Genomic DNA, 26,153 nt, shown 5'->3' on the forward strand with positions numbered 1-26,153 from the left:
TTAATGCTTTTCATTCATTTCATTTAATTACAAACTCACGTTCCTGATGCGGTAATATTCGCTCAAACAACGGAGCCACGTTGTGGAGGGGTGTAGTTAACTGAGGAGCTTTATAATAATCATAATCATAATAATAATAATAATAATCAATCAATCAATCAATCAATCAATGTTTTTATTGAAGTGCCCAGGAACAACCTTGCGGTCTTAGTACAGGTGCACTCAGGAAACATGGAAATCAACACTACACACAACAAAGAAACAGTAAACAATAAAACACTTAAAAAAGATCACATATGTCACATAAACTCGCTAGGCTATACCACCACGATAGCGAAAGGAAAGGAAAGCGAGAGTATAAAAATTGGTTCCGAGGAACTTAATCAGGTGCAAAAAAAAAAAAAATGGGAAGTCAAATTTAGGTGAGGAACTTCAGCGCTCTGATGAACTCCGGTGTGTTATTGTTAAATATATCAATAGAGTCTGTAAAAGAGGAATTGTAGGTGTGCCCAATTCTCGACACGGGGTCGGGAAGATTAGTTACGGGAGCACTGTAGAAGGATGCATTTTGCCTTGTTGTTTTTACGGGAATTTTCAAACGCACATTTGATATCAATGATGTGCAGTCAGTGATGCCATGAATAAGTTTGTACAGAAATAGGATGTCGGCATGTTCTCTCCTACGCCGCAGGGTGGGCAATGCCAAGCTATGTTGGACTGGGACTGCTGGATCATCGTTTGAGGTGGACGCATTGCGCGACGGGAAACGATGTCTGTAGATACATAAGAACTTATTCTGAACACGTTCGATTCTAGCCGAGGTTGTCGCGCAGATTCCATTCCATACAACAGAGGCATACTCGACGTGTGGTCGACATGAAGCACTGTACAGTGTGACAAAAGTACTAGGGTTATTAAACTCTTTAGTAATGCGGCACGTGATACCAAGCGTACGTAAAGCTGAGCTCACAATATGGTCAACATGACTCGAAAAGCGTAATGTACTATCAAATACAACTCCAAGGTCTTTGATTTCATTCACACGTGTCAAAAGAACTGACTGAATGTCATAAGAGAATATAATATTATGTGTCTTTCGAGTGTAGGACATGACTTTAGTTTTCGAACTATTTAGTTTTAGGGCATTCTGATTGCACCAGTTTTCGAATGCATATACATCATTTTGTAGCAGAACACAGTCGCGTTCGTCTCGTACCTCTATAAACATCTTAATGTCATCTGCATATTGTAGAAAGGAAGAGTGACGGATCACAGCCGAAACATCATTCACAAAAACTGAAAACAGAAGGGGGCCAAGAACGGAACCTTGAGGTACACCCGTCGTAGCCTGATAAGCAGCAGACGAATTACCATTCGAGCTGACAAAACACAGTCTATCACGCAAGTAACTTTTGAGCAATAAAAGTAACGACCTGTGGACATCAAGCCTTGACAGCTTTGCCAGCAACATGTCGTGATCTACAAGATCAAACGCTTTGCTTAGATCAAAGTAGATTACATCAAGTTGGCCTCTATTAGAGACGACCTGAGCAGCAGTTGACATGAAACAAGTGAGGTTAGTCGTGGTTGAGCGACCCGCCATAAAACCATGTTGGCTAGGGATGAGAGAATGTTTGAGCTTAAACGACAATATTTTGTGTAAAGCTGTTTCGAACAGTTTTGAAAATGTACAAAGAAGAGATATAGGCCTGTAGTTTGAGACGCTTGTTCTTGAACCGGACTTATGTACGGGTACAACAAGTGCTGTTTTCCACAAGACGGGAAACACTTCGGTTTTTACGCAGTTGTTAAATATATGTACCAAAATAGGGATAAATATTGCACTATAGGCCTTCAATAGGACAGACGGAATGCCGTCATGGCCAGAAGACAAAGACGGCTTCATCTTCTTTACACACTCGTATAATAGCTCCTCATCAAAAAACGCAATACAGGTTGAATTACTAGAGGCAGCTGGCGCGGCGTTAATGGGAGAGTTCGGTTGATGACTAAATACGGACTGGAAATGGTGGGCAAAAATTTCGCAAACATCTGTGGTCGAGTTTCCCTGTGAGTTCAGCAATGTGATCTCCCTCCCACATTTTGTCTTTGATCGAGACCGAACGTATTTCCAAAATTCCATGGGATTCTGAGTTAAATGCAGCTCAACAGAATTAACGTACCTCTGACGATCACGCCTCATAACTTCCCTGCATGAAGACCTTAGACGCCTAAATTCTGATTTCCATCCAGGGAGACCGTTCTTTTTAAATTTTCTGTGAGCGTGCAACTTCTTATTCAATAATCTGCGTAATTCACGTGAGAACCAAAAAGGAAACCTAGAACCTGCGGTTCTCCGTAACGGGATAAACTGGTGCATCCCTTCTCGAACGATGCGTGTGAACTCACGAACCTGTTCATCGACGTCAGTGCATCGAATGATCGATGACCAATCGTATTCGGCAAAATGGTTGTATAAACCAACGTAGTCTCCGGCGGAGAAATTGTGACTAGTCACATTAGAATGACTCTGTAAACAACGCCTCATGCCCTCTCGAAGAGCTACCACGATCTCCAGAGGGGGGTGATATCTGTCAGGTGGAACTAAACTTGAGGCACACTCAGTTACACGTATATCATCCAAATCTGAGAAACACAAATCTAGCATGTTTCCCTGGCAATTGGGAATACAATTGTGTTGCTTTAGATTCGTAAATGATGCAAAGTTAAGTAAGAACGTAGATTTCTGAGCAAGGTAGTAATTATTAGAAGACGCTGTAGCTGTTTCCCAGCTTATATTGGGGACATTGAAATCACCAAGAACAACAAATTTGAAATTATCTAGAGCACTAGTTGTACTTTCAATAGCAAGAAGACATCGGTTGAATTCATCAGGAGAGGTGTCGGGCGGCAAGTAGTACGCGCCAAGCAGAATGCGTTCACCATTGACACTTTGCAGTTCTACCCACACGGACTCAAGCGATGTCTCCAGGTCAGGACGTCTGATGCACGGTAATGACGCATCAACTGCTATCAAAACACCTCCCCCCGTCTTTTTCTTATTAGAGAATTCGCGATCATGCCGAAATACCGTAAAGTTTGGTGGGAAAAAGTCAGAAGAAGAAATATCTGGACAAAGCCAAGTTTCAGTGAGAACAATAATAGAATCAGCAGTAAAAGCGACGTTAGAAAAAAATTCGTTAGTCTTTGTGCGAAGACCACGGACGTTCTGGTAATAGATATCTAGGCTATGTATTTTCGTCGGCATTTCCGGAGGAGGGCAGCGATTGGCGGGCCGCTTCATAGATGCGGCTCTCTGTAAGCTGGCCAGTGAATTCTTTAAAAAGGCTTCCTTCTGGCCAGAGAAGGGGGTCAAACAGTTTCTCGATATCCTGCTCAGCAGCCGTCACGTGGAACGAGGAGTAACCATCGTGACGCGTCTTAAGTCGCGTGCACACAAGCTCACTCAGTGTGCCACCCTGCTCGATGTGAGCCTGGAGGCTTGGAGCGTCGCAGTTGGGGCCCAGTCGTGTCACAAACACAGCACGTTGTCGCCGTGGTTGAGAGGGAGGTGGTGCCACGGGAATACCGCTGGCTGAAGCGCTTCCCTTGAGCAAAGGACGCCTCGTCCTGGGGAGCTTTGGCCTTGTCTCGCGGAAGCCTCCTCCGTCCTGGTTCAACTTGTCTTGATGGCGGGGGTGCGTCCTCGAACCCAGAATAGAGGCCACGGTACGTTCGCCTCCAATGGCAGCAGGTGCAGCGGCGCCTGACGCACACGTAGCCTCCGTTACAGGGCGAGTGTTGCCTCTTTGATCTCGGATCAAACCAACCGGGTCCTGGAGGCTGGCCGCCGCAGCGTAGGACGATGGGGGCTGTTTTCCGCCTTGCTTGGGCTCATGGCGGAAGCTCCTCAACTCCGCCTGTATGTTGTGCAGCGTGGCTGCCTGCTGCTGGGCGTCGTGCTTGTGCTCTCGAAGGAGCTGCGCGTTCTCATCCCTGAGCGCGGCAACTTGATCCGTGAGGAACGAGATTCCCTGAAGCGCGTCGAGCAGAAGGGCCCGCAGAGAATCGACGCCCGTGTTGCCGATGTAGGGAGAGGAGGGAAGTGACCTCTCACCCTTGTCGGGACGAGCGGCGTCGGTGGGTGAGGGCGACACGCAGAGGTGGGAGAGGGGGGCCACGTTGCGGTGGTCGTTGGAGGCCATGGCGACGTGGTTAGGGCTAGCACCACCGCTGATCTTTTCACAGCTCGCACAGGTGAAAGAGGGCACGCCGGATTGCAGAAACTCGCGTACGTCGACAGGCCAACATACGCACTTGGTATGCGCACGCAGTCTGCATCCGGAACACTGCAGATATTGTTGTCGTCCGTAGAAGCAGCGGGAACAGATCAGGCAGGCGTCTTTACTCGGCGCCATCCCGCAGCGAATAATAATAACATTAATAATAATAATCTTTATTTTTATGTGCCCAAAAACAACCCAGAGGTCTTCACTTTGGCGCACAAGTCAATGCTAAAATCGAACAGAAACAAAGTAACACAATAAAAGCAAAGTAATTGCTTTTATTGTTGCGGTATTGCGGTAATATTCGCTCAAGCAACGGAGCCACGTTGTGGAGGGGTATAGTTAACTGAGGAGCTTTATAATAATCATAATAATAATAATAATAATAATAATAATAACATTAATAATCATAATCTTTATTTTTATGTGCCCAAAAACAACCCAGAGGTCTTCACTTTGGCGCACAAGTCAATGCTAAAATCGAACAGAAACAAAGTAACACAATAAAAGAAAAGTAAAGCACAGGTCAAAGGTGTGTCGGAAGCACTTCCAATTGCTTGCGGTGAACAGATAGATCACTGAATATATCAATATTTGTATCATTAAGGCAATTATCTAACGATTGTATACGTGACAGGGGCGAGGATCTACACATGGTATTGACGTAAAAAGCAGTATGGTTTCTAGTTAACCGAGAAGGGGCATGTATGCTAATTCTGGATAAAAGCATATCGCTATCTGATAACACACACCACAGCGCACTATAGCAAATAACACTCACACCTTACAAACGAAAAATAAAGCAAAATTCAAACAAACCGCGCTGACTGACAACTCTTTTTATATAACTTTGTCTTCTTCAACCTCTAGCACCACCGAATTTCCCAATTCACGCGCACCGATCTCCTAGATGCCTAAAAATGTTTTTTTCTTTTTCTGTCAGGTGTAAAGATGGTGTACTTATACAGTTGTTATTGTTCCTGGCGATATGTTCTGCTTCGATAATTTCTCGAGTTAATTGGTTTCTGTTCCTGCCTAAAATTGTACAGGATGGCAAGTGAACGTCGCACCCACAATCCCGGCAGTGTATGCCTAGATGCCCTGAGTTGGCTCTGGAGCTGTTGTTGTTGTGTTCCCGGAGCCTATCGTTAAGGCATCGTCCGGTCTGACCAATGTACACTTTCCCGCACGAAAGGGGAAATGAGTACACCACTTCATCGGCACACTCAACGAACCTGTTCTGATGGTTTTTGGTGCAGCATACTGTTCGGTGGAAATCAGGTGAGTTGACTTGTTTACACAAGTTGCCAAGCTTATTGGGAGCAGTAAAGACGACAGTGATGTTGAACTTGTTTGCAATTTTCTTGATTCCATGGGAGAACCTGTGGAAGTATGGAAGCACGACAGGTCTCGTAGATCTTTCTCTGGCTCTTGGTGTGATATATGATGTCGTATTTTTTGTTTTCAAGATGCTCTCAGCAATCGATGTTAATAATGACGTGGGATATCCGGCGGATGTTAATCTGGAAATTTGGGCATCGAAGCTTATTGAAATAGAATGCTCGCAAGATTTTTGAAGAGAGTTACTTAGACATAATTTGACGATTCCTCTTTTTACTAGCTTAGAATGTGCCGAATTGTACGGAAGAATTGGTTTTTTATTCCTTGGCTCATATTTCCAGCATATATGAGTGTGTTGTAAATTGAGCCTGAGATCGAGGAATCGGATTGATCTTTCTTCCGGAAGCTCATAAGTAATTTCCAGTGGTTTTAGGCAGTTTTTAAAAGTAGATAGAACACCGGCAATAGTGGTTGGAACATTACTGTTCTCGGCGTCAAGAATGATCAAATAATCATCGACGTACCGAAATACTCTAGCAACTCTGGTGGAGTCAAGCCAATTGTTCAAGAGTCTGTCTTGGTGGGCGAGATAGAGATCACTTAGCACTGGGGCAATGCACGACCCAATGCAAACACCTTTCTTCTGTAGATACGTTTTTTCTTTCCAGGTAATAAAGGTGGAGTGAAGATAAACCGAGAGTAGATGTAGAAAATTGTCTTCGGAAACACCCGCAGAATTTTGGAACGCTATGCCACCAAAAGAATCAATACTCTCTTCTACACATCGCAAAAGACCGTCCTGGGGCAGTTCGTAGTACAGGTCTTTTATGTCGATGGAAAAAGCTTCTAGGTGATCATAACTCTGCTGTGACAGGAATTGGATGACCTCGTTGGAACTCTTAATTAAGAAAGGGTCGTCAATTGTAAGAAGGTTTAGCTTATCTTTGAGAAAAAGGGCGAGTGATTTTTGCCAAGTTCCCTTTTCGGATACAATGACTCTGAAGGGATAGCCGGGTTTATGGGTTTTGGCACTGAAAAATACACTGAGACTTAGCAACTTGTTGCGATCGATGTGGGTGCAAAGACTTTTCAGTTCATACGACTGGCACAATTGCCTAGCATATTTTTTGGCCTTACTCAGGGAGACATCTTCTTGACATTGAAAAACTGACTCAATCGCTGAGATGGCTTTCGTCCCATACATTTCTTGGTGCATGACAGCGAAGCCTCCTTCCTTGTCGGCAGGCAAAAGAAATAAGGAATTCTCTTGTAGATATTGAACCACCCTCCTGGTAGAAATAGAAGAGGCCTGCGGCACTTTTCGGAGTAGCAGGTCAACTCCTTCAGATGTAACCCGGTCGACTTCCAACTCAGGAACACGGCGCGAGACCTGGCGGACAAACGATAGCATTTCATGCGGTGACCTTTTTGGTTCCACAGCAAATTTTGGACCAAGACTGAGAACATTTTGCACAGCGTGGGGGACATGAATGTCACCTATGACATGCACAGGATTGCTGGGACCTTGCACCTTTTTGGGTGTGAGATTGCGGAGATGTCTCAAAGTAAGTCGCCATAAATATTCTGTTACGCGATCGGCGTGCAGAGAGTGTTCACGCCACATGCTCCTCCCAAACGGAAGATTGCATAGGCTCACGTAAAGAGAAGTCCGGTAAAAGCGGGTCTGTCTATGCCATTCCGATTGCAGTATCTTGCACATTCGAGTGCCATGGCCGAGTGATGGGGCGAAGATTCCAAAAAGGGCTTTTACCTCAGGTGGTATCAACTTGTTGCGGATGCAATATCCGAAGGATCTTGCCTGACAAACGCTAATGGCAATCCAGATGACAAGGAAACTTGGGGTCCAGGAGAGTTGCGGAGAAAAGCCCGATGTACTAGAAATGTATCTTGTTAACGTAGCAGCTTGGGCGAGTTGGTTGCACATGATAACACACACCACAGCGCACTATAGCAAATAACACTCACACCTTACACACGAAAAATAAAGCAAAATTCAAACAAACCGCGCTGACTGACAACTCTTTTTATATAACTTTGTCTTCTTCAACCTCTAGCACCACCGAATTTCCCAATTCACGCGCACCGATCTCCTAGATGCCTAAAAATGTTTTTTCTTTTTCTGTCAGGTGTAAAGATGGTGTACTTATACAGTTGTTATTGTTCCTGGCGATATGTTCTGCTTCGATAATTTCTCGAGTTAATTGGTTTCTGTTCCTGCCTAAAATTGTACAGGATGGCAAGTGAACGTCGCACCCACAATCCCGGCAGTGTATGCCTAGATGCCCTGAGTTGGCTCTGGGCATCTAGGCATACATCGATCGCAACAAGTTGCTAAGTCTCAGTGTATTTTTCAGTGCCAAAACCCATAAACCCGGCTATCCCTTCAGAGTCATTGTATCCGAAAAGGAAACTTGGCAAAAATCACTCGCCCTTTTTCTCAAAGATAAGCTAAACCTTCTTACAATTGACGACCCTTTCTTAATTAAGAGTTCCAACGAGGTCATCCAATTCCTGTCACAGCAGAGTTATGATCACCTAGAAGCTTTTTCCATCGACATAAAAGACCTGTACTACGAACTGCCCCAGGACGGTCTTTTGCGATGTGTAGAAGAGAGTATTGATTCTTTTGGTGGCATAGCGTTCCAAAATTCTGCGGGTGTTTCCGAAGACAATTTTCTACATCTACTCTCGGTTTATCTTCACTCCACCTTTATTACCTGGAAAGAAAAAACGTATCTACAGAAGAAAGGTGTTTGCATTGGGTCGTGCATTGCCCCAGTGCTAAGTGATCTCTATCTCGCCCACCAAGACAGACTCTTGAACAATTGGCTTGACTCCACCAGAGTTGCTAGAGTATTTCGGTACGTCGATGATTATTTGATCATTCTTGACGCCGAGAACAGTAATGTTCCAACCACTATTGCCGGTGTTCTATCTACTTTTAAAAACTGCCTAAAACCACTGGAAATTACTTATGAGCTTCCGGAAGAAAGATCAATCCGATTCCTCGATCTCAGGCTCAATTTACAACACACTCATATATGCTGGAAATATGAGCCAAGGAATAAAAAACCAATTCTTCCGTACAATTCGGCACATTCTAAGCTAGTAAAAAGAGGAATCGTCAAATTATGTCTAAGTAACTCTCTTCAAAAATCTTGCGAGCATTCTATTTCAATAAGCTTCGATGCCCAAATTTCCAGATTAACATCCGCCGGATATCCCACGTCATTATTAACATCGATTGCTGAGAGCATCTTGAAAACAAAAAATACGACATCATATATCACACCAAGAGCCAGAGAAAGATCTACGAGACCTGTCGTGCTTCCATACTTCCACAGGTTCTCCCATGGAATCAAGAAAATTGCAAACAAGTTCAACATCACTGTCGTCTTTACTGCTCCCAATAAGCTTGGCAACTTGTGTAAACAAGTCAACTCACCTGATTTCCACCGAACAGTATGCTGCACCAAAAACCATCAGAACAGGTTCGTTGAGTGTGCCGATGAAGTGGTGTACTCATTTCCCCTTTCGTGCGGGAAAGTGTACATTGGTCAGACCGGACGATGCCTTAACGATAGGCTCCGGGAACACAACAACAACAGCTCCAGAGCCAACTCAGGGCATCTAGGCATACACTGCCGGGATTGTGGGTGCGACGTTCACTTGCCATCCTGTACAATTTTAGGCAGGAACAGAAACCAATTAACTCGAGAAATTATCGAAGCAGAACATATCGCCAGGAACAATAACAACTGTATAAGTACACCATCTTTACACCTGACAGAAAAAGAAAAAACATTTTTAGGCATCTAGGAGATCGGTGCGCGTGAATTGGGAAATTCGGTGGTGCTAGAGGTTGAAGAAGACAAAGTTATATAAAAAGAGTTGTCAGTCAGCGCGGTTTGTTTGAATTTTGCTTTATTTTTCGTGTGTAAGGTGTGAGTGTTATTTGCTATAGTGCGCTGTGGTGTGTGTTATCATGTGCAACCAACTCGCCCAAGCTGCTACGTTAACAATATCGCTATCTATCATCCCATTTACTGCCTTATGTAGAAAAATCAAGTCACGCTCGGCCCTTCTTTCGGACAATGGGCTCAGAGAAATCTTATCAACGAGAAAGTAATAATCATAATAAAAGCGACGTTGAAAATAGCGGTTATAAACAATACGTACGAAACGCTTTTGTACAGTTTCAATTTTCGCTGACCTTGTTTCAAATATTTCAGTACCAAGGTACAGATGCGAATTCAAGCCGTGATCTTACTAGGCAGCAAAATAAACGAATAATAGAGGCTGGGTTTTTAAACTGCTGCGTGATGCGAGATATCAGTCCCAGCATCTTAGTTGCACTGCCAAACAATAGATGACTCGTGAGGAATAAACGTCAATGCACTGTCTATACACACGCCGAGGTCTGTTACAGAATATACACATTCGATAGGAATCACTTCTAATAATAAATATTATGTGTTAAATTATAACGTTTGCACAAAGTCAATACCTTTGTTTTTAGAGGGTTCAGTGACAAGCCATTCAATTTGCACCACTGAACTATTCGCGACACGTCATGATGTAAACTATCGCAGTCAGCGAGAGTACGAACAATCATAAATATCTTAATGTCATCTTTAAACAGCAGCTCAGCATTTTTCACATTGGACGATAGATCGTTTGCAAAAATGAGAAACAAAAGGGGACCAAGAATAGACCCTTGGGGAACACCGGAATTGCAAAAGAAAGTTTTTGAGCGACTGTTATCTATGCGAACGCTGTTGGGACATGATAGGTAAATTTGGAACCATTTACACCCCTGTGCGCAACAACCATATAAAGACAATTTACGTAATAACAACTGGTGGTTCACTTTATCAAATGCTTTTGACATATAAAAAATACAATCAATTTGCCCTCTGCTCATAACAGGGACAGAATAGTTAAAAAATGAGGACAGGTTAGTTTCAACTGACCGACCAGTCAGAAAACCATGCTGGCAAGCATCAAATTTCCGGTGAAAGTAAAAAAAAACAATTAGTTTCTGTTTTACGCGCTCGAACACTTTGGAAAACCCCGGCAATAAATATATGGGCCGATAGTTACTAGAAATAGATCGATCACCACTTTTAAAAATTGGTACAACAACCGCAGATTTCCAGATCCATGAAAAAACTCCTAAACTAAGAGAAAGGTTAAAATATGCCATGAGATGGGTATGAACAGTTCACCACACCCCTTGATGATAAGAGATGAGATAGAGTCGGCCCCTGAAGATAACTTAGGTTTTAGATTTTTTATGGCTTCAGCGATTTCTTCCAGGTCTACTCTAATACAAGGCAAAAAGTCATGGCAGTTGATCTTGATATCCGTGGATATCAACAGTAGTTGCTAAAGTAATCGGCAAAACATTTGCAACCTCACAAGGGAAGGGAACATAGCTGTCATTATCTGAGTGGTTGCGTAGGCAAATCCCTTGGTTGGTATCACGTGTGTGCTGTTTTGCGAACCGCCAAAAATCTTTTGGGCACCGGTTCAAGCTGCGCTCTACTCGATCAAGGTACAAGTGCTTATCTCTAGAGTAGAACTTCTTAGTTAGAGCCCGATATATGCGAAACTGGACGTAAAATAAATCTGAACCAGTTCGTTGAAAAAGTCTATGAACGTGTTTTTTTTACGCAGATAGGTTTTTGAATCCTTAGAAAACCAATCAGGATAAACTGAAGGCTTAGAAATGCGCTGTGGCACAAACATATGAATGGCGTCTTTAACAATGGAAGAAAAAGTCTCGGGCGCCAACTCAGTATCAGTGATGGCAAGAACCGCGCTCCAGTCAAAGTTCCGGAAGTATTTATACATTCTCAAATAATCACCCTTGGCGCAACGATAGGTTGAGTGACCACGAGATACTGGATTCTTTTGTGGAAGGCAGAATACAACTACGAACGGTGGGTGAAACACATCTATTAGCACTAAGGGGTTCATAACAGGGGTCACATATTCAACTGAGATGTTGGATAGAACGAGGTCAAGGACATTTCCAGCGCTATTCTCGATTGTGTTCAGTTGATGGAGGCCACAGTAGTCCATGAACGAAAATGAACAGGATGCCTTATTTGCGGTTATAAGGTTCTTGCCATTAACAGATCTCAGAGGCAAATTCACTCCAGGAAGATTAAAATCTCCATAAACCTGTACTCTGTACTTCGCAAAATCCATTTGTTCACTAATCTTATCAAATGTTTTATAAAAAGGGCTTGGTCATAAAGTGGTGGAAAATAATAGTTACCGACTAGGTAGCTAAAGCCATCGCCTGCCTTTATGTCTATCCAGACACACTCTGAAAATGATGCCAGGTCGGGGCGACGGTGCGACCAAAGAGATGACTCACAGGCAATGAAAACGCCACCGCCATACTTTTGTCCAGTGGTCTGATAACCTCTGTCCCGGCGATACACCTAATAGCTAAGTGTAAAGTAGTGCGAGTCCGGTATCCCATCACAGAGCCAAGTTTCCGTGAGGCAAACATCATACTTAGTTGTAGCTAGGTTCGGCATAAACTCGTCAGCCTTCGTACGTAGGCCCCTCACGTTTTGGTAGAAAACACTAAGCGTTGTTGCCATTTTCGGGTGTTATTGTTTCCTCGTTTTGAACACGTGTACTATCAAGGCGACCAAAAAACTGGTGAAAAATACTGCCATCCGGCCAAACCTCGGATACGTTTAGCACTGCAGACACTGCTTCGTCACAAGCGAAGTGGAATGACGAGTACTAAGGAAATCTAGTTATCATCTTCGAACAGACAACCGTCCTTCCTTCCAGATGTGTTTGGGTCGAGCCTAGACACAAACAAAGCGAAGCGGCGTACGGTCAGAAAAACAGCATTCACCTTGTTCGGTTTAGCAGTGCCAGACGATGGCTTGGCTTGTTGCCGGCGCTTGACTGGAATGAAACAGTCGCCCACCCTGCTCGCCGAATTCGGGCCGTTGTCACCGCGTAATCCACAACTCAGCAGCGGGAAATCATTTCCGTCAGCACTCACTGTGCCCGGACTTGATGACGAACGGCCGGGCTCATGAACAACCGTCGACGAGGGTCGAGGACGCAAAATCAGCGGGAGCCGCGTTGACGCAGGAGGGGCGTGAAGCCCAGGTGTGTGGGTAGCTGGGGTCCCTGTGGCGATACTTGCATAACGCGGTTGCGACGGCGATATGAGTAAGATCCTGTCCAGAACTGTGTTGCGGAGCTGCAGTACCTCGGAGCGAAGGCCTCGGTTTTCCACTCTGAGGCACTTGAATTCCGCCGTCATAATTTCCAGCTTGTTCGTCAAGTTTTCGATGAGTTGCACAACGCCCACGTGAATGAACGGGCTTTCTTGCGTTGCCCCTTACAAAAAAATGTACTTCCACCCTATAGACGTTCTGTAGAACGTCTATAGGATGTTTCCTTAGAAGGAGCATAGGGTGTCTTTAGGAATGCCATGAATGCTAATACCTTTCTATCATCCTCCTAAAGATCCCCTATAGAATATTGGCCAACGGACATTCTACGGATATTCTAGGTCTACTGACCTGCTAAAGACGTCCTATGGGAAGCCTAGGCCTATAACAGTTCTAATACCAGATGACGTCCAGTGGTTAGTAGGATAACCATGGAAAGTTAATACAGAAAATATAGGATGTCTGTAGCATATTCTCTATAGGAGGCTCTTAGGAAGAGCGTAGGACGTCCACAGCCAAACTCCCATAGGATACTGCTACAAAGGTAATAGAATGGTCATCCTTAGCTTCTAGGAGGACCCTAGGATGCTGATACAAAGGTAATAGAATGGTCATCCTAGGCTCTTAGGAGGAGCCTAGGAGGACCATAGCTAAATTCCACAGAGCAAGCTGCCCTACAGATTTCTATTAACCACTGATAGGCAAGATCAAATTTAAGGAAATTTGCAAATTAAACCTATATAGCAGTTTGAAAATACCCAAAAATCAACATTTTCGAGAACCACAGTTTTCTAAAACGAAAGTGCCAATCTTCTAATATAAAAAAGGTTGAACACTGAATTTAAAAAGCCTAAGATAATTTATTTCAGAAAAAGACATGGGGGAGGAAAGAGGGGATGGGGAGCTCCAACCGCTTCCATCGTGCGCAGCTGAAATAAAAAAAAAATTAGTACAGGCATTTATTTATGTGGTCGACACGTGATTTTTAAGTATCAATGTTAATAAATACTGACTGAATATTTGGCCATACATAAGAAATGAGTGGGCAGCAGATATTACACTAACTTTCAAGTCACAATTAGCATATCTGGCTTCGAGTATTTCTGAGAAACATAAATACAGTAAACCCTCAGTATTTCAGTTGCTTCATTCAAATTTTCGGATAGTTTGGAACGGGATGAGCTCCCGGCAATCACACATACAAGTCTGAGGGGGAAAATGTAAAATAATTCAAAGTTTAACCTCTGGGACTGGTTAATTCGAAGGATTTTTTTAACATGCTTCAGAAGTCTGGCAACTATGAAAGCATGAAAGACTCGAGATTATGCTGACCGAACTTTAATCCAACTGAATGGAAAGCGCCGAATAAACAAGAACGAAGAAGCAGAGACTTCGTCTCTGTCCCCTTCTTCGTCCTTGTTTGTTTGGCGCTTTCCATTCAATGTTGTACCAACTAGCCCATTTATCTATTTAATCAAACCGATGCACACACCGTCGCTATTACCTACTGCGTATGCGGTCGGGAAAAAGAGGGAACAAGCGTGGCGCACAACTAGGCCACCAGGCAGGCCAAGCTAAGCCAACATGGCAGCAGGCGCATGCATCACGGCATCATCCCCACAGAAAATACGAAAGCAGGCACAGCGCGCAAGGCCAATAAAGCTTGGTTTGAGGCATCACCAAGCCCCATGAAATCTTTTCTTCGTCAAATATACAAAGATCTTTTTTTTTTTTTTTTACAAATTTTGTTAAAAGGGGTTGTGGAAACTATATTGATGTGGTTTGTGCGGCTGAGCATAATACAGGGGACTAATAATCAAAATAAGTAAAATAATTAACTAAAATTTACTTCTGTTGCGTTCTTTTTGGTTAAGAAAATGCTGAAGGAGCCTTGAGAAAGGTTTGCAACTTGCGGAGAATAGTTAGCTATGTGTCTCTATTAGTAGAGGGAAGCAAAAATCAACTTCTTCCAGGTAGCTACCAAATTAAAAAATATATATATAATAATACACGATTTGAGTGTTTTTTTATCCAAAGTATGCTTAATTCGAAGCATTTCTCTGTCCCCATGAGCTTCACGTTATCGGAACCAAGTGTCAACATAGTTCAGGCTGAATCATCAAGTCGGCTGTTTCCACACTCTACGCATTTACTAGAGTGTTTCCACACTCTAGTATATGTGTGGGCTTTGTTCATAAAAAGCTTCTCCCATGCTGTCTTTATGGTGTTGATGCCTCTGCGCTCTTGCTAGTTGCTCAGGGCCGCACTGAGTCTTGCATCCTTTTACTAGTACCAAAACTTGTATGGCAAAAAAATGAATGCCAGCAAATATGGATCCAGCATGCAGCTCCACTCACGTGAATAGGGGAACTACTGCTGCTTGTGGACAGGTGGCGGCGTCTTGGAGAGGAGTGATGACAGGCTGCCCTTCGAAACCTTCTCCACGTCACGAAACGTCGTGCAGGTGTACGCTAGAAAGAGAAGATTGAATTTTCAAGACAGCAGTCTCGGGTCGGGTCCTGTTACGGAAATAGTACGCATTAATAATTAACAGAAACATTGCTCTTTTTGCTTGTGTTAACAGCAACATTAGGCAAACCAGACTAATTATAGTATAAGTCAGTACACCTAAAAAAGGCCTTCACAATGCTAGCAACAAGCACAATGCATAGACTTGTTTTATTGAGAACTTTTCTAGGAAAACATAGAAGTGAATATACTTAGGACCTTTTTCCGAAATGTAATTAAAGTTTCTGTTGTTATTCAATCGTTTAACACAAACAGAAGACTGCACAAAGATTGAGCCTAGAAGAAACTTCCAAAAATTTAATTCTAGCAGTGCATGAGAAGCAGGCTGCTGATAAACCATACCCCCAAAAGTAGTCTATTGAACCTTTCCTCAAAAATTCCATCAGCTGCTTACGCTTCTGGTAAGATATTTAACCAAGAGCAGATGGCTGAGCTTTTAGTTTTCTTTTTGCCCAAATGCAGCTGCCTATGCTTTGGATATTTTAAATCAAAGACATCTGCTAATGCTAGTGATTTCTGAATGAAACAGAAACAATCTGCTGTGATACAGATAAATTTAAAGGTTTGCTTGCAAATCAATGAGGGTCACCTGCCATGCCCTAGTGAAGAATGGTGAATTAATTTCACCACATAGGGACCTTTTAACACGCAAATGGAATCTGGCTTTTCTGCAAGCCTCCATCATACCGCCGGCACACGTCGGCCAGGATTTCAAGCAGTAAACTAGGAACCAGTGGACAGGCGTCTCCTCGCAGCCACCACGGCAGCCCAAAATGCTTAGCGTAAAGTCAACATTGTCACTCACTCATTTCTAGTGTGTTAATCTGTAGAGATGACTTTAAGATCATATAGGTTTGAAGCTTAAGCCCTACGGTTCTGGTAACTAAGGTTGTGTGTTGTTTGAAGTTTATTTTATGCCAAAACTTTTCGGTTTGTCAGTTCATTTTTGTTAAGATTCCGAATTATTCAAAATTCCCAGTTTTAATTTTGCCATGGTCCCTATAAAAATATTTATTATTTAGACAGAAACGTTTCCTGAATTCATTACAACTCACTTGCATAGAAGGATATTTCTTCAGCTCGATTTAGCATTAACGCCCCTGCCATGTGCAATACCGACTGTCCCACGACAAAACTTGTGAGTAGACTCCTGAATGTTCGGAAGCTCGTTTTCCCTCTGCCCATTCTATCAATCCGCAATGCAGTTCCACGGGGTGGGCTGGTACAAAAGCTTCAGTTTCTATATTGAAGTCTATTGGTTCATAGCTCTCACTGTTATGAAACACATTCACCCTCCAGTCACCACAAATAATATGGAACAAAGTGGAAACTGGAACAGTGGCTTCTGTAGTGACCCAGAAATACTATGATTCGTTGTTGTGATGATCGCTACCGGAGGTAGCGGTTACACCACCCTTGGGGTCCCTTTCGGGGTAGAGAGGAGAAGAAATGCCACGAGACTCGGATTTAAATTAGGACGTTTATTGTCCGACTGGGGACGTAAGGTGTCCGCTCACCCGCTTGGGCCGGCGCTTGGAACCTGGCAGGTTGCACGTCATTCTCTCGTGTCGTGGCCTCTTGTCACACGGCACGGGCTGGTGAGGTCGGGCTGTGGCTGCTTGTCACCCGGCACGGGCTGGTGAGGTCTGGCTGTGGCTCCTTGTCAGCAGGCACGGGCTGGTGAGGTTTGGCTGTGGCTGCTTGTCAGCAGGCACGGGCCGGTGAGGTCTGGCTGTGGCTCCTTGTCAGCAGGCACGGGCTGGTGAGGTCTGACTGTGGCTGCTTGTCACCCGGCACGGGCTGGTGAGGTCTGACTGTGGCTGCTTGTCAGCAGGTCGCTCGCCGACGTCCGTCCCGGGACAAGCTTCAGTCACCGAGCCCTGACGGCCGATGCCTTTCAGTCCTTCGTTTCGTTCCCTCCCTGGCAATCGGGGCAGGCCTCGATTGGGACGCTCTTGATCTCCTCCTCGTTCTCGAGCCTTTTTCCCCTTCCGGAACCTCCGTGACGCTCTTCATCTCCTCCTCGTTCTCGAGCCTTTTCCCCCTCCCGGAACCTTGACGGACGCCAACCTCTAAACCCGTCAGGGTCACCAATTTTTACAGTCCCCGGAGACGCCACCCGTCGAAGATGATCCGCACGTGCAACACAAAAAGCGCGGAAACGCGCCAGACAAAAATAAGCCTCGCGTCGCCAGACAGCCGAAAGTTAGCCCTCTCCTTGACCCCATACCTCGTCTCCTTGGAACGGAGTGCGCGCTGAGGATTAAGATTAGCCACGGTGTCCCCACGTCCGGTCACGGATAATCCACCAAAGTTGTTCTCGGGGAAGGTCCCCAGTTTGTGCGCACTTCACATTGTCCTGCAACCTTTGATTAGATGAACGGTAAACCCCATTTTGTCAATAGCCGGAGATTTCACGGGAAACTGAGGTGGCATCACCTCGGTACCACTGACCGTCTATGATCAAACATATTTGTAAAATACCATTTTATTGTTTTCCATTGTGACTTTGAAATTTGGAGCTTATCCAATAATTTCGAATTGTCCAAACTTTTACCAGCGAGTTTCTTGTATTTATCCAAAACTTGAAACCGAGCCGGTAACTAATACCTCAATTACAAGGGCAGTTTTCACTGTGATTACGCTGACTGCAGTTTTGAGCAGTTATACGGCAGATTAAACTGCAGGCAGCACAGTAAACATAAAAAAGGCGCTACTATGAATTTTGGGCTTCCCTCTTTGTGGCACAAACTGAATCGGACTTTCTGAGTGTCCTAAAAATTAAAAAGTTATGATAATGCATGGACTTCTTCTCAGTTATAAATATGAGTAACACCACATGTTCTAATGTGTGGTCACATTCTTAACAGAAAAGAATACCATGCTTGACTGTAATTTTGAGTTTTTCTTCTAGCAGTTTGGGCTGGCTTTAATTCGAACAGAGTTTAGAATGGCGTCCGCAGCGGTATCTCACCTGATCGCCAACAATAACAAAGCGCTTATTTTTCTGAAATGCTGGGAGAGAAATCTAAAAAAAGAATCTTAGCAGCAAATGCTATGGGAAGAAACATGCCAAGGTGCCAGTGCTGCTGCTAACAGGGACAAGACCGCACTCCACGAGCGGCACCACTGATTATGTCAAAAGCAATGTAGTTGCCATGTCATCAGAAAGTTCTAGAATAGGGGTCCCCAAAGCTTTGGGTCCACGAGACAGCTTAGGGTGTCGCGCATGCACAGTTCTGCACATGTGCAGTGGCAACACCTCAAGCTGTTTGGATGCGTTCAATTTTGAGGGGACCCTATTCTAAAAATCCCTTGTTGCCTGCACAAATATGATTCATTTTGATAATAATTTTGATCTACCATACATAAAGATGTCATAGCTAGCATTCAATCCCTACAAATAGTAAAAAGAATTTTTCTACCTGATCTACTGCAGTATTTAGATTATGTGATACTACACTCTGTTTGATTTCAATGGTAGTGAAATAGTCATGCAGCACATTCTCGGTTGACCTTGCTATGACCTCAGTTGGTGGTTCTAAACTGCCACTGGCCGAAATACAGTTAGAAATTTCAATTAACTAGGGAATAAAAAATGTCTACGTGAAAGTTGCACACTTACCAATCACAGCTTGAACTCTCACAGGGTCCAGCCCTGGCTTCACGGGATCGTTTTTATGCGAGTTCGATTTTTTACCAAACAGCGATTTCCCAGCCCGCTCCTCCTTGGTAAATACGATGCATAATAGGCCTTGTGAAAACGGCCCTGGAGCTGACTCAGTCAATTCAAGCTGGCGAAGCAGGTACTGATCAACGAGCACGTTACTTCCTATGTCCACCTTGAAAACAAAGAATAGAAACCCATCAACATAGCTTGTTTCTATTCGTTTGAATATCACAACATAGCCACCACACAAAACAAAGGTGCTAAGAAAATATTATTGACCATATGATTATTGTTAGACAATGCAGAGGAGGATACTGGGGTAGTTAGAAGGTGAATGAGGATTGAACAGGAGGAAAAGTGCAGCTAGAGAACCTAACATAACCCCACCCAACACCTGCCCTGGCAAGTGGAACTCTTTTTGATTCCATGGTGCCACAAATTATGTATCAACACGATTCATCATCTTACTCAACTAGAGACAACGGTTGAGTGTCAGATTGCTCATGTCAGAAGACACTAACAACAATCTTGTATCTGTCCAACTGCAAAAAGTTATAGGATCCTTCTTAGCTGAATTGCGAGTGGACTGTCCAATTGAAGAAAATGACACCTTCAGAACAATCCATGAGGTATGAGAGGCAGCACATCCTGGCGAACATATTACTGCAGCTGAAACTGCAAATATAAGATGGAGACACTTCCTGGTGCATAATCTAAATTCAGTTTGAAGATAGAGGTGATTGAGTGGGACACACTGACTAAATTAATGCAGATTGTTGGGCGAGTTGGTACTGGGTATTCAAATACATGGTAGCACTTGATATGAGAACAAAGAAGGAGACTGGACAACACAGAGCACTGACTTACAACCGGCGTTCCTTCAACAGTGAGACCACACGCTTAACAGGCATGCACGACATCGCCAGCTTGTTTTGAGGCAGCATATCTACACCCTTAGAAATACATCTCTCAACTTCTTCATCCAAGGCACACCTAGAGAGTCCTCAGACGAGGCCCCAGGGTTCCGGAGCGCTCAACTTTGGCTCAGTGGCACACTTCGGGCCCAGAACAAGTACATGTCTAACCTCGTCAGAAAGGTGCACTTTACTTACAGTCTTGACGTCGCATGTTGCCACCGGACGTTTCTTGGGAATGCCGCCACGAAGACGTAATGACCGCTGCCAAAAGAGCTCCATGGTCTGATCCACGATGCCAAGGAAGTCCTGCAGTCGTCTGTTGTCTGAAAGTGGCTTGCTGGGGTCTCGAAGAACAGCACAAAGCAGGCTCCTGAATGGCAACGGCAAGGATGTGACTACAGGAGCCTGCTTTGTGCTGTTCTTCGAGACCTCAGCAAGTAACTTTCGGACAACACATGACTGCGGGATTTCCTTGGCATCGTGGACCAAAACACAGAGTTCCCTTGGCAGCAGTCGTTAGGTCTCCGTGGCGGCATTCCCAAGAAATGTCCACTGGCAACATGCAATGTCAAGACTGTGAGTTAAGTGCACCTTCCTGACGACACTAGACATGTAATGGACCTTTTCCGAGAAGCGATCTGCGCACGCGCAAGCGCCCGATGCCAAGTGGCGGAAGTCGGCACAAAAACCCGAGGAAATTCGGAAGGAGGCTGTGGATCAGCGAGTGGAACACGTAATTGCAGCATATAAAGTAAAACCTCGTTAATTCAGATCTCATGGGACCGGCAGAAATGTCCGAATTATTCGAAAGTCGAAATATCAAAAGGACAAAGAAAACTGCGCGAAAACGTTTCCCTGTGACATACCTTTATTTTGAGAAGAAATTTGTTATTACCGCCTGCTATTACCGCTGGATGACACTAGGGCGGAGACGGCAACTTTCCTTAGTGCGGTCAAGTGCTCCACCGCACTCGCACTGTCGGAGCTACGCATCCTGTGCGCTGACGATTTAGCACAGCAAGGCCTCTTCTAGTTTCGGCTGCACCACCTTCCACGGCCGCTTTCTTTTCGCGTTGAACTTCTCGCTCTCGAAAGTCCGTAGGATATCGGCCTCAATTTTCACGTACATGGCCAAACTGCTTCTCTTGACGTCGTAACTTTCCATCACTTGTCTAGAGACGCCGTCCTTCGAAACCCTCAGTATTTTCACTTTCGTCACTAAATTTTTAGCCAAGCACAGCTGCAACGGACACCGAGTAGCACAACTGACCAATAACCGGAGCGCCAAATTGCGACACCCGGCGCTATTTTTACCGAGCGCGCCGACAGCGAGAGTGCCAGTCACGTTGCATTTTTGAAAGCGGGGCTGGCGGCGAAAAATTGAGGGATAAGATAGCTGTTAAAATGGCGGGCTTTCGGATCCCCGCGTGGAGGCATGAAACGTGACTGTCACTCTCGCTATCGGCGCGCTTGGGAACAATAGCCCCGCGTGTCGCGATTTTTCCATTCCGGTCGTCGGTCACTTGTGCTACCTTTTTTTCCGTTGCAGCTAAGCTCCTGCCGCTTTCATGCTAGGAGGGTAGCACGCTGAAGCACGGCAATACAGAGCAAAACAGCAAAACTGGTGCGAAATACGGAGAACCGGAAGAGCGAAGAACCATGGGAAAACCAGAAAAAATACAAGTGCACCTTGGATGAATAGCAGTCATACCCTTTGGAACGAACGGTAGCGAGCGCCACCTGCCGAATTTGTCCGAATTAAACATATCGCACCATGTTCCCTCCCAATAAATGAGCGTTTGCTGCCATTGAATAATACATACGTTTGACGGGACCGGATCGGCAGTTCAAATTATTCGAATTTCCGAATTAGCGGGGGTTGAATTAATAAGGTTTTACTGTATATAATTGTATTACACAACAAAAGAAAGTGGACGTTGGGTGGACGCAACGGATGCCCCTCTTTAAAGTTGCGTTGGGCACTCGCCGCTGCTCAGAGAGCGAAGTAACTGGTAGCGTAGCTCCCATTATCGATTGGTAGTGCATGTAGGTCACTTCCTCGATTTTTAATTCGTGCAGTCGCTGCCTGGTGCCGTCGGTATGTGGAAGAGGTACATTGCTGTAGGGCCGAAGGTTGCCATTGAGCGAAAGTTGGGTACTTCGGAACTAAAGGGCCTTGTCCAAAGAGTCTCAAGGTGCGCCCTGAATGACAAAGTTGAGAGATGTATTTCCAAGGGTGTATAAGTGCAGCCTCGAAACAAACTGGTGATGTCGTGCATGCCTGTTAAGCATGTGGTCTCACTGTTCCAAGAACGCCGGTTGTCAGTCTGCGCTTTCGTGTTGTCCAGTCTCCTTAGGAATCGTCTCAATCGCTACCATCTTTTTGAATGTCTAAAGTAGGCTCTCGAGAACCCACCTCCAAGGTAGGGCTGCCAATTACTTAGAACGTTTGTTATCTAGTAGCCTCTCAACATACCAACTACTCGTTTAAGCTCTCAAGACCCATTATTCCAATATGCATGCTCAGCCATTTCACCTGACATAGGGAAATTACTGAACACCACCTCCAACGAAACAACACTCAATTCACTATAGAGAAATGATCACAAAAGGCGCTTTGTCAGTTGTCCTAAAACTGCACTATATGAGTCGACAACTTCTGGCTTCATCCATGCAAATTATTGATACCAAAACGCAGTGCCTTCTTTTAACATAAATAATAACATACAAAAATTATATTCCCTGTAGGACTGTTCCCACTAAATGTAAAATGTCTGAAATGCCGAGGCACGATCGACATTGGGCCATAAAAATCAGCGCCTGCACATAGCGATCAAACCTTATCGTGAAAGGTGTATTTCGCAGGTGGTTTTACCTTGTAAAATTACAATGCATAGCTTCCTTTCTGTACAAAATATGGCTAAAAGCTTGCCAGGGTTAACAGCGGATGGCAACGCAGACGACCGAGTCAAGTGACATTGCGAGTTTGGCGCACATATTGATAGAAGGAGCTACCTCGGGAGCAGCATCGCAAGTGTAGCCGACCAGCAAAAGAAAGCAGACGACAGGCAGACGAAATCCTTCAGCAACAAGAGCGCCGTTGTTATGCGACAGCATTTTCTTTATTTTTGTTACTTCAAGTTTTGTTATCATTTTCTGCATTTATTTTTAAACCAAAGGTACACTACAAAAAGATAATGTTCATTTTAAAAAACAACGGTCGTCGCGGGCAGCCTCAATATTTTTAAAAGGTAGCGCCATCTATCAGTATGTGCGCCAAACTCACGCCGCCACTGAACTCGGTCGTCAGCGTCACCGTCCGCCATTCAACCTGATTTTCTGGCCTTATTTTTTTACAAAAAGAGAGCTATGCCTTGTAATTTTGCAAGCTGAAACTCGCCTGTGAAATGTACCTTTGACGAAAAGTTGATTGTTACGTGCAGGCACAGATTTTTGCAGCCCAGTTTAGATCGAGCCTCAGCATTTTAAGCACCATATATATGAATGACGATGCACAAACCTGGACTGACGGGACAACATTTGGTGGAGGTGCTTCTGCAGCTGCTGGACGTAAGGATAATTCTTCAGCGATTACTAGCGACCGCTTCATTCGCTTCGTCATTTTTTGCAAGTCTGAAAAACAATGGGAAACCGAGTTAGAGGGGACTGCGCCAAATACAACTCTGGGCAGCATGAAAAAAAATGTGGACGCGAGGGGTCCAAAAAAATAAAAAATAATGCAAGAAATGTTTCTGAAGAAGCAGTGCTGAGTTTGTCACGAGAGAAATTCATTCAACCAATTTCCAGGAATAAATTGAAGGACTATCTGCAATAACCAACTAAGATCACTCGAGACACGATTTTAAGATTAAAAGAATTTTTATATCGTCATTTTTACATTGTTTATTGTGTCCTAGAGAATACAGAAAACATCTCCTTCATTAAAAATGTCGCGATTCCGCTGCATAATGCAAAGCAAAAGTCGAGCTTTCTCCCCCAACTGCAGCCGAAGGAAGTACAGCAAAAAGATTACGTGAACTCGTTCGGCTCTAAGCTGCAGCATAACGCCCGCTAATGTCAGCAGGGAGAGGGAGAGGAAGCGTTTTCTGAGAGAGCACACGGGAAGCTACACGGCACCCCGAATGACGTCACTAGGAGTGCGACCAGGTGTGACCCTGAAGACTGGGAGTGAGTTAAAGGGGTGCCCGAAATGCCAAAATTTATCTTTTTTTTTTTTTTTTTTACGCAACAACTAGAACACGCAGACGAAAACGGGTTTCTGTTCTTTACTTCAGAAGTGTCAGAGGGCAACTTCCAGAAATGTCCGGAAATCGTTGCACCCCCCTTTAATTACAGCGACTATGAGGGACACTTTGAGGAGCTCAGCTCTTCACGTTAAACAGGCAGCTGTTTTGTATAGACTCGGTCACTTCTCACCTACGGTGGCCTCATCACAGCGCAGCTTTAATGCTTTTGAGGGAGACGAAGTCAGATTCTTTAAACAAAAGCCCCTGTCCTGCTCTTCTCAAAAACGTGGCATGCTTTAAAGAAAAAAAAATATTGGGATAGGATATGTCTAATTGTGTTTAATTACCAAGAATTACCTTGATGTTCAAAGCATGCTATTAATGCTGCCCCAACAACTCAAGCAAAGAAAAACAAAAAGTTGTTGGCGCATTTAAGCTTGTGAATGGCCTGGTGATTGCACACCACTCGTGCAATCCCCAGGACAGTGCCTCCAGCGCTCCGGCGCGCTGTCATAGCGCTCACATATTAAGCAATGGTTGAGGCATATAAAAATTGACCGCAAATCCCAGTTCCCTTCCTTACTGTACAAGCATGTACCGAAAGCCATGTGCTCCGTTGTTTGAATTTCAATGTATCGGGACAGTACCTGCGACCCAGTGCACTCACATTACGGCACATGGAAACTGATTAGGGATTTCGTAATTCATACCAAGCATAGATTCCGCCCGAGCAAGCTTCTCCTCACGTACGACCAGTTCCCTCTGAAGCCTTGCAATTTCAGCTTCCAGCCTGGTCACCTCCTTCCGCAACTGATCGTTTTTCTGATCATGACTGCAGCACTGCGTCTGGAAAACAATAATTTATTTTAAACTTCAACCCCTCGCCTTGGATATATAATTTACAAAATATTGTACCTGAAAAATTGAAATATAAAAAGATAAACAGGCAAAAAAAAAAGAAAGGTTTGAACAGTTCTTTGAAGTGCAGTGGCCTAATTCATACATTTCAACTCTAAGTGCAACCTGGAGAAAAATCAACCAGGTGATGGTTCCAATCGTTCCAACCGTTGATTCCGACCAGAGCTTGGCATCCTGACATCCCCGCACGCTCTCGCCTCCTCCTCTCCCTCAGTGCCTCGGCATACAGCAACAGTCTGCTCTCACAGTAATAGGGAACTTGCGATACACCAGAAGTTCTCTTTTTCCCATACAATATCATTGGTTTCTTCACTTCTTACGATGTGCATAATTTACTAACTTCTTAGCTAAGAAGCTCTTCATGAATCTGGCCTCTGGTACCTATTTTAAAAAGGCCCTGCAAGGACTTTTTTACTGATTTTTAATTTGCACTGAACCTGAGCGCACTAGCGTAGTAACTTAATGCAACTTTTCTTTTCTCGAATTTCGCTGTATTTTAAAAGTTAGAGGCAAATTAAAATTACAAAAACCAGCAACAAATAACCTCCTTCATGACGTCCTTGGTTGCTTGAGTGGCCGTGAACTAGAGTGAGCTCAGCGAGCGCTCACGGCTGCCGCACTCCGTGTCGACGGCTTGAAAGGGCGCCGCTAAAGCATGTTCTGGCTAGGCTGTATGAAGCGGGCAGCCAAAGCAGTTTGCATTGCATTTGCTGCGCGATTAAACACTAATTCGGCATGACACTTCATTGGCCACAAACGACAGCAAACACGGGGTAAAGGTCACTTCAGAACGGGAGCCACTTCGCGCTGCCATACCGCCAAATGGTCAAACCGCAAGCGAAAGCTGCTCGCCGAAGGCCTTCGGAACGCTCGGAACCGGTCGGATCCTCGAGCGCAGCGCTGCCGCATACATCCGGGACCATTCTATGGTTTCAAGTCGTCGGTGCTTGATCCCACCACACCTTTCTAGTATGCGCCGCCATTTCCACAGCTTGGTGGCGGGTATA

The 26,153-nt window shown here is 44.5% G+C and overlaps 1 protein-coding gene across 1 annotated transcript; it reads right to left on the reverse strand.

Annotated features, from left to right (window-relative positions):
* Nucleotides 1-15,235: 15,235 nt before the first annotated feature.
* LOC115317488 lies at nt 15,236-23,603 on the reverse strand. Its single transcript, XM_040210796.1, has 3 exons — nt 23,502-23,603; nt 19,020-19,236; nt 15,236-15,336 (listed from the first exon to the last, which is right to left on the reverse strand). The coding sequence occupies exons 1-3, from the start codon at nt 23,601-23,603 to the stop codon at nt 15,236-15,238; spliced, it is 420 nt and encodes a 139-aa protein (XP_040066730.1).
* Nucleotides 23,604-26,153: the final 2,550 nt, after the last annotated feature.

This window comes from Ixodes scapularis, unplaced genomic scaffold (genome assembly GCF_016920785.2).
Source record: "Ixodes scapularis isolate PalLabHiFi unplaced genomic scaffold, ASM1692078v2 PGA_scaffold3__209_contigs__length_174095766, whole genome shotgun sequence".
Classification (NCBI taxonomy): domain Eukaryota; kingdom Metazoa; phylum Arthropoda; class Arachnida; order Ixodida; family Ixodidae; genus Ixodes; species Ixodes scapularis.

What these genes read in the sequence shown, in the direction of transcription:
- LOC115317488 (XM_040210796.1), bottom strand. Translation starts at nt 23,603, where the DNA reads ATGACGAAGCGAATGAAGCGGTCGCTAGTAATCGCTGAAGAATTATCC. An exon ending in ATGTTGTCCCGTCAGTCCAG is followed by an intron (nt 19,237 to 23,501) that starts GTTTGTGCATCG and finishes TTTGTTTTCAAG; the next exon opens with GTGGACATAGGAAGTAACGT. An exon ending in GAGAGTTCAAGCTGTGATTG is followed by an intron (nt 15,337 to 19,019) that starts GTAAGTGTGCAA and finishes TTCTCTTTCTAG; the next exon opens with CGTACACCTGCACGACGTTT.